The following is a 12,577-nucleotide window of genomic DNA, read 5'->3' on the forward strand; positions in this document are numbered from 1 at the left end:
GAGAAGGGCCTCACGCCAGGCAGGGCCCTGGCTCGATGGCCCTTTCCGCGCAGCTCCATCTTTGGCCAGGAAACTGAAGAGTTAAAAGTCTTTAGCTCGTTGCAATGAAATTATGGCTGGCAGTGGCGCCGCTGTTTGTTCAACAGACCTCCACTTTTAAACAGTTCACAAAAAGTTCATGGGGCAGCTAAAGATTATGAGAGAGAGAGAGAGAGAGAGAGAGAGTGTGTGTGTGTGTGTGTGTGTGTGTGTGTAGGTGTAGTCAGCAGGATCCAATACTGTGCCTCACCCCTCTTCCTCTCACCCCCACCCCTGTGACACTGGACCATGCTCTGGGCCTCAGCCCTCCATCTGATCCTGTGCTGTTCAGAACACTTCATTCTGATGCAGGGTGTCATTTATCTGTGCAGTATTAATACTGAAAACCAGACGAGACCCTGAGCAGGGGAGAAGCTTTGAAAGCACTCTGTGATCCCAGGTTGTCTCTTCTAAACTCTGTCCACCTCACCCGCTAAATTCAGGCTGCCCTTTCCAAAGAAAAACCCTTTCAAGGGAGGGGGCTGCAGGCCCTGGGGGTGGGGGAAGGGCTCAGTAGGGTGACTGTGGCAACTGCCTTCCTATTTCCTCAGTCTGGTGCTCAGAGGCCCTTGTCCCCAGGTGACAACTAACAGAAGCTCTTAGGAGGCAGCTGGTGTAACTTTTGAAGACTGGAACACCAGACGATCGGGGCTTCAAGGGCACACACGCTTCTTCCCCTCATCCTTTTCTTAAGGGTTTGATAGAGGGACCCTTTGGTGTAAGGTCCGAATTTCATCATGACACGCAGCCAGGGAATGGCATGGCATGGCCCTCCCGTGGCAGCCATATGCCCAGGACACTTGCACTGAGGAATGTTGCTCCACCTTCTAGATGGAGACTGTCTTCCTTTTGTTAGAAGGGGTGGCAAGGGTTAGAGAGGGCACACTGTTGAGTGAGCCTTCTCTTGTGGTGGCCTACCCCCAGTTTGATGTGCATGTTCGGAACACAGAAGAATGGCCTGTGGACCCCCTCAGAACCTTCCTCAATGCCTGCATCCGACTGAGTCTGTCTTTGGGGTGCTGTAGCCAGCCTCCTGGAAATGTCCCAGCCTGCCTGAAGAAAGGGACACTTTCTAGACAAATAACCTCTCCAGGATCCCACCAGGCTGGACACACAGGGAGATTGCTGTCTCTCTCCCAGCTTTATTGTTGAGCTCTAACTATGCGTGGTGTGTGTCTGCGCGCGTGGCTCTTGATTAACAGACGGTGTTCTATGTATAGGGGCCGATGAGGGATGCTGGTGGACAAAAGCCCGAGTTAGGACAAAGAAACCCAGAGGGATAGCCTGGCTTTGGGATTGGGGTCTCCCAGGTGCTCCCCAGTCCTAGTGGCTCTTACCCAAGCGACCTGGCAGTTAGCTCCCTGTGCGAAAGTGTAAAAGCAATCATTTGCATATTTTTCCCTGCTAACAAAGGAAATGTGTCGACTTAGGGAACATTTGGGCTTTCGGAAACTGTGGGTGGGTGTGTGAGGGAGGAGAAAGAAAAGTTCCCCCATGAGCTGCACACCAGGGATTTCACACTCAGGTTTGGGTCCCGGTGTACAGAGGCTGTGGCTGGGGGGTGCCTGGACAAGGCAGTGTGCGAGCTGGGGGAATTGCCGAGGGCCATCGGTCCCAGGCATTAAAGGCTCCCCTACTTATTAACCCAGCATTTAACAGCAGGATATGGGCTGAAGCGCAGTCAAAAGAAACGGCTCAACCTCCAAAGAGCAATTAAAATCCTGCACGAGGATAAATCACGCGCCGTGATAATCCTGTTAATAAAATGCAGCTTGTCCTGACCCTTCACTCATGCAGCAAACTAGAATGTGATGTGGGTGGGGGTGGTGGGCAGAGAAGGTAAGGAGGGGGGAAGGTGCCGCCTCCCCCTCCCTCCTTTCCAGTGGATGGGAAATGGGTGGCTTTTGCCCGCTCCCCCAGTGCCAGCGGCTCTCTGCCGAAGCCCAACAGCCCGGGCTGCTAAGACTTCTGCGCTCGCTAATGATTTTTGTCCCCAGCGAGCAGGCGTCATTGAATTACTCAGCCGCCTCCCTCTGTAGCTCCCAGGCCAAACCACCTAGGCAAAACCACCCGGGTTTGGGGCTTAATCTAATCTAGGGCTCGGGTGGGGTGGCTTGCCAGCCCACTGACACTTTTTAACCCTCCACCTGTAAGTCGTGCACACCGCAGCCCTGGAAATGAGTCGTAGTTTGGGCTGCTGCACTGGACTGCCGTGCCTTTTATTCCGCCCCCACCACCTCCGACCCCCTCTCCCCTATCCTTTCAGCCCCAAGAAGAATCAGGGTGGGGCTCCACGGGATCCCCCACCAGCCGCTTTTTATGCAAGTGTGTTCTCCAAAGGCTGGGAAAAGGGAAGGGAGAATGCCAGGTGCAGGGTGCCATGTGCTGTACCTTGACTGATGGGGCCCCAAGGTGCTGGGCCGTCCACATCCCCGGCGCCTCCTGCTAGGGAAGTTACATCCCCTTCCTTGAACCCCTGGGTCAGGCGTACTCCTTCACTCCCAGCCGTCTGTAGAACGTCCAAGCAGGCTCTACCTTCCCGAGTGTGCATTCCACACTCCGTATGAATTTGCCTAGAAAGAGGGTTTCTCTCATTCCCTGTTTGGCTCTTTTTTATTCAACCTCCTGGGATTTTTTTTGTTGTTGTTAAACAGACTAGACGCTTGAAGAAAAGCTGCCATCCAAGAAGACGACATGCTTTCAGCAACCCCCCTGTATGGGAACGTTCACAGCTGGATGAACAGCGAGAGGGTCCGCATGTGTGGGATCAGTGACGACAGGTGAATGCGTGGGTCTGGCTGAGGCCTGGGGAGCATGCGGGTCCTTCCCTGGGGCTCCTAAGCAGAGCCCCCCTTCACCTCCTCACAGCCAGAGTGGGCCCAAAGGGGGGTGGTGGGGGGAGATCTCCTGCCTAGCTGGCAGCCCTTGATTTACAGTTTTAACAGGCAACCCGGCTCAGCGAAGCATTGCCGCCCTTTAAGAGATTAGCCCCTAAAGCGGCCTTTCAGTGCTCTTTCGTCCTTAATTTATTATTTCATATTTATGAAGGAGAATTAATCCCAGTCTATATGCTGCTTTAACTCTAAATGTCAGGAGTGTGGGCCCAGGTGGATCGGCATTCGATGTGCTTTTAAAACAAATAGTTTGCTCAGTAATAAATGGGGCAAAAGCCACCCTTCATTTCATGGAAGCCCAGGGTTTCTCCAGATCCTCTGCCGCCTATTTGGTGAGGCCACCGGCTCCTGGTTTCAGTCACCCAACAGTTCTGTTATGCTTCCTAATCAGTAATTTGGGAGTGTGGGGTAGGGGCAGCTAAGCAGTAGATAATTGAAGCTGCTCTTCGGGGTAATGATGAAACTTTGCTCTGGTGTTTGTCAGCGATTTTATCCTGGGGATTTGGAAGTTGGCACCAAGCACTTTCTTTATCGATGCTCTCTGATAACAAGTCTCAGGGCAGCCGCAACAGCCTGGCACAGATGTGTGGCCTCTTCCTCTGGAGCGGCTAACATTTGTATATTTGTGTGTATCCCCCATCATTTTGATAAAGGCCGTCAAATATGGCTTCATTATCACCATGGAAACCAGTTTCATAGGACGTGGTGCCTAACTTTGGGAAAAAGTTTTGAGAACCTGTCCTCCTGGGTAACACAGAAATGGTTGACATGGCTGGCCCATAGACTTTAGCCTCCAGATCTGCCCTTTTGGCTTTGGCCATTGTACCCACACGCCTGTCCTCCGGTGGAGCTTATAAGGGTCTGCTCGGACTGCAGGGCCCAGACAGCCCTGCCCAGCCTGTGTGGAGAAACAATCGTGAAGGAGACATAGTTGTGCAGAATTTCTACCTTACCCAACTCAGGGACGTATTTGTGATTTCGCATCCCCGTTCCCTTGCCTTGCTTTGGTTTTTTGCCAGTTCGATTGAATCACCATTTGGGGATAACTTTCAATATGGGCCATGGGGGAGGAATTTTTGTTTGTTTGTTTTTTTAAGGCCAGTTGGGAAAATAGAGTTTTTAGAAACTGGCCTGTTCCGGGGTAATCTATGAAAGATAGATTAAATGAGGAATGTTTTCATGAAGTTGGTATGTCCTTTTAAATAGGAAAATTCCCGTAAATGATGGTGACGCTTCAAAGGCCAGACTGGAACTAAGGGAAGAAAATCCCTTGAACCACAACGTGGTAAGAAATTAATGGCTTCTGTTGATGTGCTATCTGAGTATCAGTGATCTGTAATCAATCGTGCATTCATTTGCATACCATTAAAGGGCCTTTGGGGGGGCTGCTGGAGAAAGCCTAGGCAGTGGGACAAGGCTTCACCCAGTTTCTTCCTGGCTTGCTTTCTTGGCTGTGCTTGCTACTTATGCCCTAATATCCTGGTGACTGGTGGGTCCGTACCACCTTTTCCTTGATAAGCTATGTGCCCCACCGGCGCTCCCAGCTGGATAAATTTCTAGCCTCCAAGTAGACCCTGAAGATTTACCTTCCCAGTAAAATATGAAACAGAGCCATCTTCAGACACCAGGGAGAAGAAGTCGAAAGACACAACTGCAGTTTGACCCATGGCCTCTTTATTGATTTCGAAATGAGACAGCTCAAGTCTTCTGTTCCTTGCTGTCCCCCTGAAAGATTGGGTTTTTTTTGTTATGTTAAATAATGCCTCCCCACATCTGGGAAAGCCCCAGTGAACATCACCCCACCCCATCCTGACTGGACCCAGGGAGGGTGAGTCTGAGATCTGTACCCACAAGGTCGGTGCTGAGAGCAGTGGAGTTGGTACCACCTCAGTTGCAGCGAAGAATTTTTGCTGAGAAGGTGGATTTTCCAGAGTTAATAGATGACTGAATTAATGCAAGGGCCTCAAGTCTAAAGGGATCATTTTATGTGCTTCCAGGATACTAGTCGGACAAAGGTGAGAAGGCAGGCAGAGGAGGGTGCTGGATAAGGGGGGAGGGGGCCATGGACCTTGTGAAGCCTTGCTTTTTTAACCCTTTCCGCTCAGATCTTGAGGCTGATATCCTACTGAGCTAGTCTGTGGTTTCTCTTTGGGATGGGCTGCTTTGGAGGCACATCCTTGGTAACACCCATGTTCTTCTTGTATGAAGGTGGATGCAACCACAGCCCATCGGATCGATGGCCTGGCAGCGCTGAGCATGGACCGCACTGGCCTGATCCGGGAAGGACTGCGTGTCCCCGGAAACATCGTCTATTCTAGCTTGTGTGGACTGGGCTCAGAGAAAGGGCGGGAGGCTGCCACAACCACTCTAGGTGGTCTGGGGTTTTCTTCCGAAAGAACCCCAGAGATGCAGTTCAAACCGAATACACCCGAGACGGTGGAGGCCTCCGCTGTCTCTGGAAAGCCTCCGAATGGCTTCAGTGCTATATACAAAACACCACCAGGAATACAAAAAAGTGCTGTCCCCACGGCAGAAACTCTGGGCTTAGACAGGCCTGCCAGTGACAAACAGAGCCCGCTCAACATCAATGGTGCTAGTTACCTGCGGCTGCCCTGGGTCAATCCCTACATGGAGGGGGCCACGCCAGCCATCTACCCTTTCCTTGACTCGCCAAATAAGTATTCCCTGAACATGTACAAGGCCTTGCTACCTCAGCAGTCGTATGGCCTGGCCCAGCCGCTATATTCGCCAGTCTGCACCAACGGGGAGCGATTTCTCTACCTGCCGCCTCCTCACTACGTCAGTCCCCACATCCCATCGTCCCTGGCTTCCCCCATGAGGCTCTCGACGCCTTCCGCTTCTCCAGCCATCCCGCCTCTGGTCCACTGCACAGACAAAAGCCTGCCCTGGAAGATGGGTGTTAGTCCTGGGAACCCAGTCGATTCTCACTCATACCCCCACATCCAGAACAGTAAACAGCCTAGGGTGCCCTCCGCCAAGGCGGTCACCAGCGGCCTGCCAGGGGACACAGCTCTCCTGTTGCCCCCCTCGCCTCGGCCTTCACCCCGAGTCCACCTTCCCTCCCAGCCTACTGCGGACACCTACTCTGAATTCCACAAGCACTATGCCCGGATCTCCACCTCACCCTCTGTCACCCTGTCAAAGCCATACATGACGGTCAGCAGCGAGTTTCCCGCGGCCAGGCTCTGCAGCAGCAAGTATCCAAAGGCTCCAGAAGGAGCCGAAAGTGCCCAGCCAGTTCCTGGGCACACTCGGAAAACAGCGGGTCAGGACAGAAAGGATGGCAGCTCACCTCCTCTGCTGGAGAAGCAGACGGTTACCAAAGACGTCACCGATAAGCCACTAGACTTGTCTTCTAAAGTGGTGGATGTAGACACTTCCAAAGCTGACCACATGAAGAAGATGGCACCCACCGTCCTGGTTCACAGCAGAGCTGGAAGTGGCCTAGTGCTCTCCGGAAGTGAGATTCCGAAAGAAACACTATCTCCTCCAGGAAACGGCTGTGCTATCTATAGATCTGAGATCATTAGCACGGCTCCCTCGTCCTGGGTGGTGCCTGGGCCAAGTCCTAACGAAGAGAACAATGGCAAAGGCCTGCCGCTGAAGAACAAGGCCTTGGACTGGGCCCTCCCACAGCAGCGCAGTTCTTCGTGTCCCCGCATGGGCGCCACCGACACCGTGGTCACTAATGTGTCTGGCTCAGTGTCCAGCGCCGGCCGCCCAGCCTCTGCATCTCCAGCCCCAAACGCCACTGCTGATGGCAGCAAGACCAGCAGGGGCTCCGTGGACACCACACCGTCTGTCATCCAGCATGTGGGCCAGCCCCCGACCACGCCTGCCAAGCACAGCGGCAGCACCGGCAGCAAGGGCGCCAAAGCCAGCAACCCAGAGCCAAGCTTCAAAGCAAATGAGAACGGGCTCCCACCAAGCTCGATATTTCTCTCTCCAAATGAGGCGTTCAGGTCCCCACCAATTCCCTACCCCAGGAGTTACCTCCCTTACCCAGCACCCGAAGGCATTGCCATAAGTCCCCTCTCCTTGCATGGCAAAGGCCCTGTCTACCCTCACCCGGTGTTGTTGCCCAGTGGCAGTCTCTTTCCTGGGCACCTCGCCCCAAAGCCTGGACTGCCCTACGGGCTGCCCACAGGCCGGCCGGAGTTCGTGACCTACCAGGACGCGCTGGGGTTGGGCATGGTGCATCCCATGTTAATACCTCACACACCCATTGAGATCACTAAAGAGGAGAAACCGGAGAGGAGGTCCCGGTCCCATGAGAGGGCCCGCTACGAGGACCCAAGCCTCCGAAACAGGTTTTCCGAGATACTCGAAGCTAGTGGCACCAAGTTACATCCAGAAGTCACCACGGACAAGAACCTCAAGCCCAGCCCTAGCTGGAATCAAGGGAAGACCGTCGTTAAGAGTGACAAGCTTGTCTATGTAGACCTCCTCCGGGAAGAGCCCGACGCAAAAACTGAAGCCAACACGTCCAAACCCGGCTTCACAGCTGAGAGTGTCGGCCAGAGCACGGAGCCCAGCAAACCCCCAGCTGAGCCGGCCCTGCAGCCCCACCGGGATTTCGTCACCCTCAGAGACGAGCTGGGGCGCATCAATGACTTCCACGACGCCTATGCTTTCAAACAGGCTCCGGGCCAGTCCGTTTTCAACTTAAGCAAGGAGAATGTTCCAGCGGGAACCAACAAGGAGAACCTGGCAATGCCGGTCTCCACTCCGTTCCTGGAGCCGACCCCGGGGAGCGATGGCCCTGCGGTCACTTTCGGGAAAACCCAAGAGGAACCCAAACCATTTTGCGTGGGCGGTGCCCCACCGAGCGTGGACGCCACCCCCACCTATACCAAAGATGGAGCCGATGAGGCAGAATCAACTGATGGCAAAGTTCTGAAACCAAAGCCATCTAAGCTGGCAAAGAGAATCGCCAACTCTGCTGGTTACGTGGGTGACCGGTTCAAGTGTGTCACTACCGAACTGTATGCCGATTCCAGTCAGCTCAGCCGGGAGCAGCGGGCATTGCAGGTGAGCCCCCCACCCAAATTGCAGGAGCCTGACCAGTTGTCAGTTTTTTTTTGTTTTGTTTATTTTTTTTAATGTTCAAAGAGGAAGGGGGCGGGGGTACTAGAGCAGGACACTGGGCAGATTTGATTAATGAAGTTTATGATAATATAATTTTTTGAAATGTATCCAGTAAGGGAACATAAGTGGATTCTTGTGGATTTTAAGCAAACTCCACTTGAATGCTGATAACGGAAGTTTTAAAGGATGTCTAAAATACTGCATGACATTGACGTATCAATTGCTTTGATTTCTCTGCCGTTACTTTACTGTACGTTAACAAATAAACCTAACAGCACTGCTTAGAATGCCTTACGTGATACTTGGTGGAGGTGTGTAGCCGCCGCATGTCTGTGAGATTTGTGCAGTTTTTCTTTCACCAAAAAAAGAGAAAACAACAAAAAAAACCTCGATTAAAGGGATAGAGTATGTATTTAACTTGCTAGTGAATGATAGATGTTGTCTAGGAATTTCCTTAAGATATTTTACTTTTAATTAAAAGCTAAATAAAGCCAAATTGTTTTGCAATGTTAAGAAAAAAATTGGTTTATGCTTATAAAAATGGATGAAGTTATCTAAATGATCCATTGAGTGCCCATTTTAATTACATAGATGGAAGGATTACAAGAGGACAGTATTTTATGTCTACCCGCTGCTTACTGTGAGGTCAGTTCTTCAAATTTTTATTACTAGAATCTTACATAAACTTTTTGAGTTAAATTTCATTTCCAAATATACAAAGGGAAGTTTGTGGGCCATGGTCGTCTTTATTCATTGTGCATTTGTTTTCTTTTCTGTTGTGTTTTTTGTTTTGCTTTCTTTGCGTTGTGTTTGTTTTGTTTTATTTACCTTCGAAAGAGAATGTCTGTCTCTATGCCACAGTGTATGTATGGCTATACATACACACCGCATATATCTCTACACACATATGGCTTTATGAATAAAGAGTGTGTGACTGCTTAACATATAGACACTCTTATATTTGTATCATTAACTTTTAAAATATCTCAGTTGTATCATAAAGTGTGGTTGGTTTTGGGCAAACTTCTCTTGGAAAATACTTTCCTTTAAGGTAAGGCCAATGAAGTAGCTTTGATGGTAAGGTGTTTGTTTTTTTTTTCATCTCCATTCTCTTCCTAGCGTGCAATGATGCGCTTCTCAGAGTTGGAGATGAAAGAGCGAGAAGGTGGCCACCCCCCAACCAAGGACTCCGAGGTGTGCAAATTCAGCCCCACTGACTGGGAAAGGTTGAAAGGAAGTCAGGACAAAAAGCCAAAGTCGGTCGCCCTGGAGGAGGCCATTGCCGACCAGAACGACAGTGAGAGATGTAAGTGAACCCCGGTGGCTTGTGTGTTGTACCATGTTGGTGAGAACAGGGCAATTTGGCTGTTCTATACATGAGGCATGTGTGAGACATTGTTTCCTGGGATGTGTCTCCTTTTCCAGAGAAACACTGGTCCCGTAGTTAGTAACAATGTAATACAATAGAGCAGAGGAATGGCTATGCAAGACCTCAAGCGCAGCAAATATGTTATAGCAGGTAGGGGTATGGGTTTTTAGTAGCAGTGGAATGAATGACACTTGCAGCCAGAGCCAGACCTTCCATAGCAATGGTCTCCTCTAGTAGGAAATGGAGCGTCCTCGTCTTCTCCCTCCAAAAGCAGAAGTTTTGCTAAAATGGGATGAGGGCTGATGAAGGCACCAGCAAGATGAGCATAGTTATTTTCTGTGGCAGGTTTGTTTGCAGCCATTAGGAGTTGACAGCACACTCCAAGGGCATGGGATAAACAAGGGGGGTGTTTATCACACCCCACTAGACAGGGGGTGTCTTATTTTTTGGAGGCAGAATTGGAGAGAAAGCTAGGGCTTGCCTTGAGTCACTCTGCTGTCCCAACCACTGCTCCTCCACTGGGGCTGACTTTGGGATGTGTTGTCAACTTCCTGAGCTCAGGAGGCGTGTTGGCGGCCAGTGGCGGTCTTTCCCTGTTTTCTTCAGTGTGCGTGCTTGGGGCCTGCAGCCCGCTCCGGACCCCACAGACCTCACCAGTGATGGTGAATGAGGGCATGAGGTGAACATCGAGGACAGGGTGGGTGCAGAATCCTCCTGAGACAGGACGGTTGGGGATGGTGGGCACATTTGGGAGGTCTGGGTCCTTGGTGGGAACAGGGTGATTCAGCTCCCAGCACTGAGGGAGTTGAGAGGAAGCAATACGCTTCCAGTGGCTTGATATTTGGGTGGCAGCTGCTCAGAGAACGGGTCCGTCTAGCCATCCTTGCCAGCCATGGATCTCCGGGCCAGGATTCGGGGTGAGCCACGCCAGGACCGGCTGATTCTGCATGGTCTCAAAGGGTGCTTCTCTAGGAAGGGGAAGCGGGGTCTGCCTGTTCTAGGGGGATGGTGAGGGAAGCTGGAGGAAGGGAGCTGGAAGTTAGCTGGCTTGAGTCTTCTTGCCCTTTTTTCCAGCAACATGGCCAGACCCAGGGTGGCCACTACCCCTCACATCTCCGTGGCTTTACTCCAGCCTTCTTCCCAGAGAAGTTAATGTGTCTTTCCCCATCTTGCCTGCTGAGCCTCAAGACAAGGCTGGTGGGGAGCAGGGCCTGAGCCCCAGTTGATTTGGAAAGCCGCCTCACCAACCCCCCGCCCCCGACTACCCCTTCCGAGCTCAGGGCATGGGTTTCTTCCTGGAGCACCCAGGACATGGTCCAGTGAGTCATTGAATCACTGCCACCGTGGGAGGGCAGGAGGAGGGTTGGGGAAGGTGAGGAGCTCCGTTTGCCTTCTGGAGACTTGTGGTTTGTAGTCGGTTGAGAAGGTTCACCTAATTAAAGGAGCCATTGTCCTTACTGCCGCCTCCGAATCCACAGCACAGCAGGTGTTCAGTCCATTCAACTGGAAATTAATGGGCCTTCCTGTCCTTGAACCGTCATATCTTGAGCCCATGCTGGCTTAGAGGGTCCTTCTAATGGGTGTCAGTGTGGTTGAGAGCCACAGAGTGAGCATGTGGGAGCTGGGGTGGGCTGGGGTCATGAGAGGTCCAGACGTCTCTGTCTGCCTTCCTCCTCCTGAGGTAGCCTCCTCCGCGAGTGACCAGGTGCTTCTAAGATGGTGGGGCTTGCCAAGTGGCTTGTTCAAAAAAAAAAGTGAATTAACTTGAAAATACAATGGCCAGGATTTTCATTTATTATGATCACTGTTCTTTATGATCGCAGGGGTGGCTGAGTTCAATTTTATTTTGGAAGTTCACCAAATGAGTTTGGAGGTTCCTCAAACTGGGAAGTTCATTATTGCTAGGAACCCTCAGTGACGTTTGAAAATGGGGTGGGACAAGGAGGTATTGGCCCCTTCGTTCTCGAACTTGAAATGACCGCCTGCAGTACCCGGCCAGAAACTGGAGGAAACCTCAGTCAAGGGGCTTCATGAAACTTCTTAGCTCAGGGAACTTCTCTTCCATATGAGCATCTGCACATTTGTAAACTAATTTGAAACAGAGATCCCCTAGGCTCCCTCTGTAGAGGGTGTAGGTTTTAACAAGGTTAGCCTTTACTGGCAGTGCTGTACTTAAGCTGTAGAGAAGGGGATTTCAATTGTGGGGAGCCCTCCAACATCTCAGAACCCTCCCACCTTGTTTAGGCCTCACTGGGCATGGCTCCTCAATGGTGAGGGTGGTTTGTTGCCACGGTGACTTGTAAATGTTGCTATGGTGATGCTTCTCTGAGGTGATGCTATGGCACAACCATGATAAATTATGGGATATATGTGTTGTGAGTCATATGACCACACTGCAGGGAGCAAGTGTTAAACCTCAAACAACACAGCCATGTTCACACCTGCTTAGACTGGGTGACCAAGGGCCCATGGCTCCCACTTTTAGGAGGACCAAAAGTAGCAGTGATGGCAAAGCCCGATGGTTGGGATCCCCATGTATCTCTCTCTCCATCTCCTTTACCCTCAAGGGTAGTCCTCTGGGTCCTGTGTAGTCCTGTGCTTAGAACAGTGATTGAGAAGCTCCAGGTGACGCAAGAGTCTCTCCCCCCATAGGTGGTGGCCATGGGTATCTTGGCCAGTCAGGGTGGATGTCCTTCAGGGTTATTATTGGCCTGGGTAAGGTCACACTAGCATAAGGTCTTGCGGGGCCTTAACTGAGAATTGAGATCTTTGCCCTGAAAGACTCGGGCACTGGGAGGGGGAGACTGGATGGACCTGTTTGGGGAAAGATCCTCTCACCTAATGGGGAAGAAAGCAACTAAGCGATGTGCGTGGGGGGATGATTTCAGTGAGCCCTGATTTGAGCAGTGGAAATTTCCTGAGTAATAGTCCAGGATGAGGAACCACGGACATTATACCATGGGGTCCCTGGGGACAAGGACCATTGGGAAGGTCAGGTGCAGGAGCGCCCTCCCTAACTGAGTGGGTATAGTTGGCATGTGTGTGGCGCACTCTTGGTCCTGATGAGTGAAGGGGTGCCCTCTGCACCCAGGCAGCTTTTACCAGATGGGAAGCCTAGGGGAGCCCC

At 51.6% G+C, this 12,577-nt stretch overlaps 1 protein-coding gene across 6 annotated transcripts in view; it reads left to right on the forward strand.

The window, feature by feature from the left end:
- Positions 1 to 12,577, forward strand: part of BCOR (BCL6 corepressor) — a 44,672-nt gene that overhangs the window by 16,015 nt on the left and 16,080 nt on the right. For 4 of the 6 annotated variants that reach the window (XM_055563640.1, XM_055563635.1, XM_055563638.1 and 1 more), the window contains exons 2-6: positions 2,733 to 2,858; positions 4,179 to 4,257; positions 5,181 to 8,024; positions 8,673 to 8,726; positions 9,201 to 9,387. In XM_055563640.1, the coding sequence (XP_055419615.1) occupies positions 2,773 to 2,858; positions 4,179 to 4,257; positions 5,181 to 8,024; positions 8,673 to 8,726; positions 9,201 to 9,387 (3,250 nt within the window). In that variant the 5' untranslated portion in view covers positions 2,733 to 2,772. The remainder of the gene's footprint in view (positions 1 to 2,732; positions 2,859 to 4,178; positions 4,258 to 5,180; positions 8,025 to 8,672; positions 8,727 to 9,200; positions 9,388 to 12,577) is intronic. The other 2 variants (XM_055563637.1, XM_055563639.1) reach the window with 1 other exon arrangement.

This window comes from Bubalus kerabau, chromosome X (genome assembly GCF_029407905.1).
Source record: "Bubalus kerabau isolate K-KA32 ecotype Philippines breed swamp buffalo chromosome X, PCC_UOA_SB_1v2, whole genome shotgun sequence".
Taxonomy (NCBI): domain Eukaryota; kingdom Metazoa; phylum Chordata; class Mammalia; order Artiodactyla; family Bovidae; genus Bubalus; species Bubalus kerabau.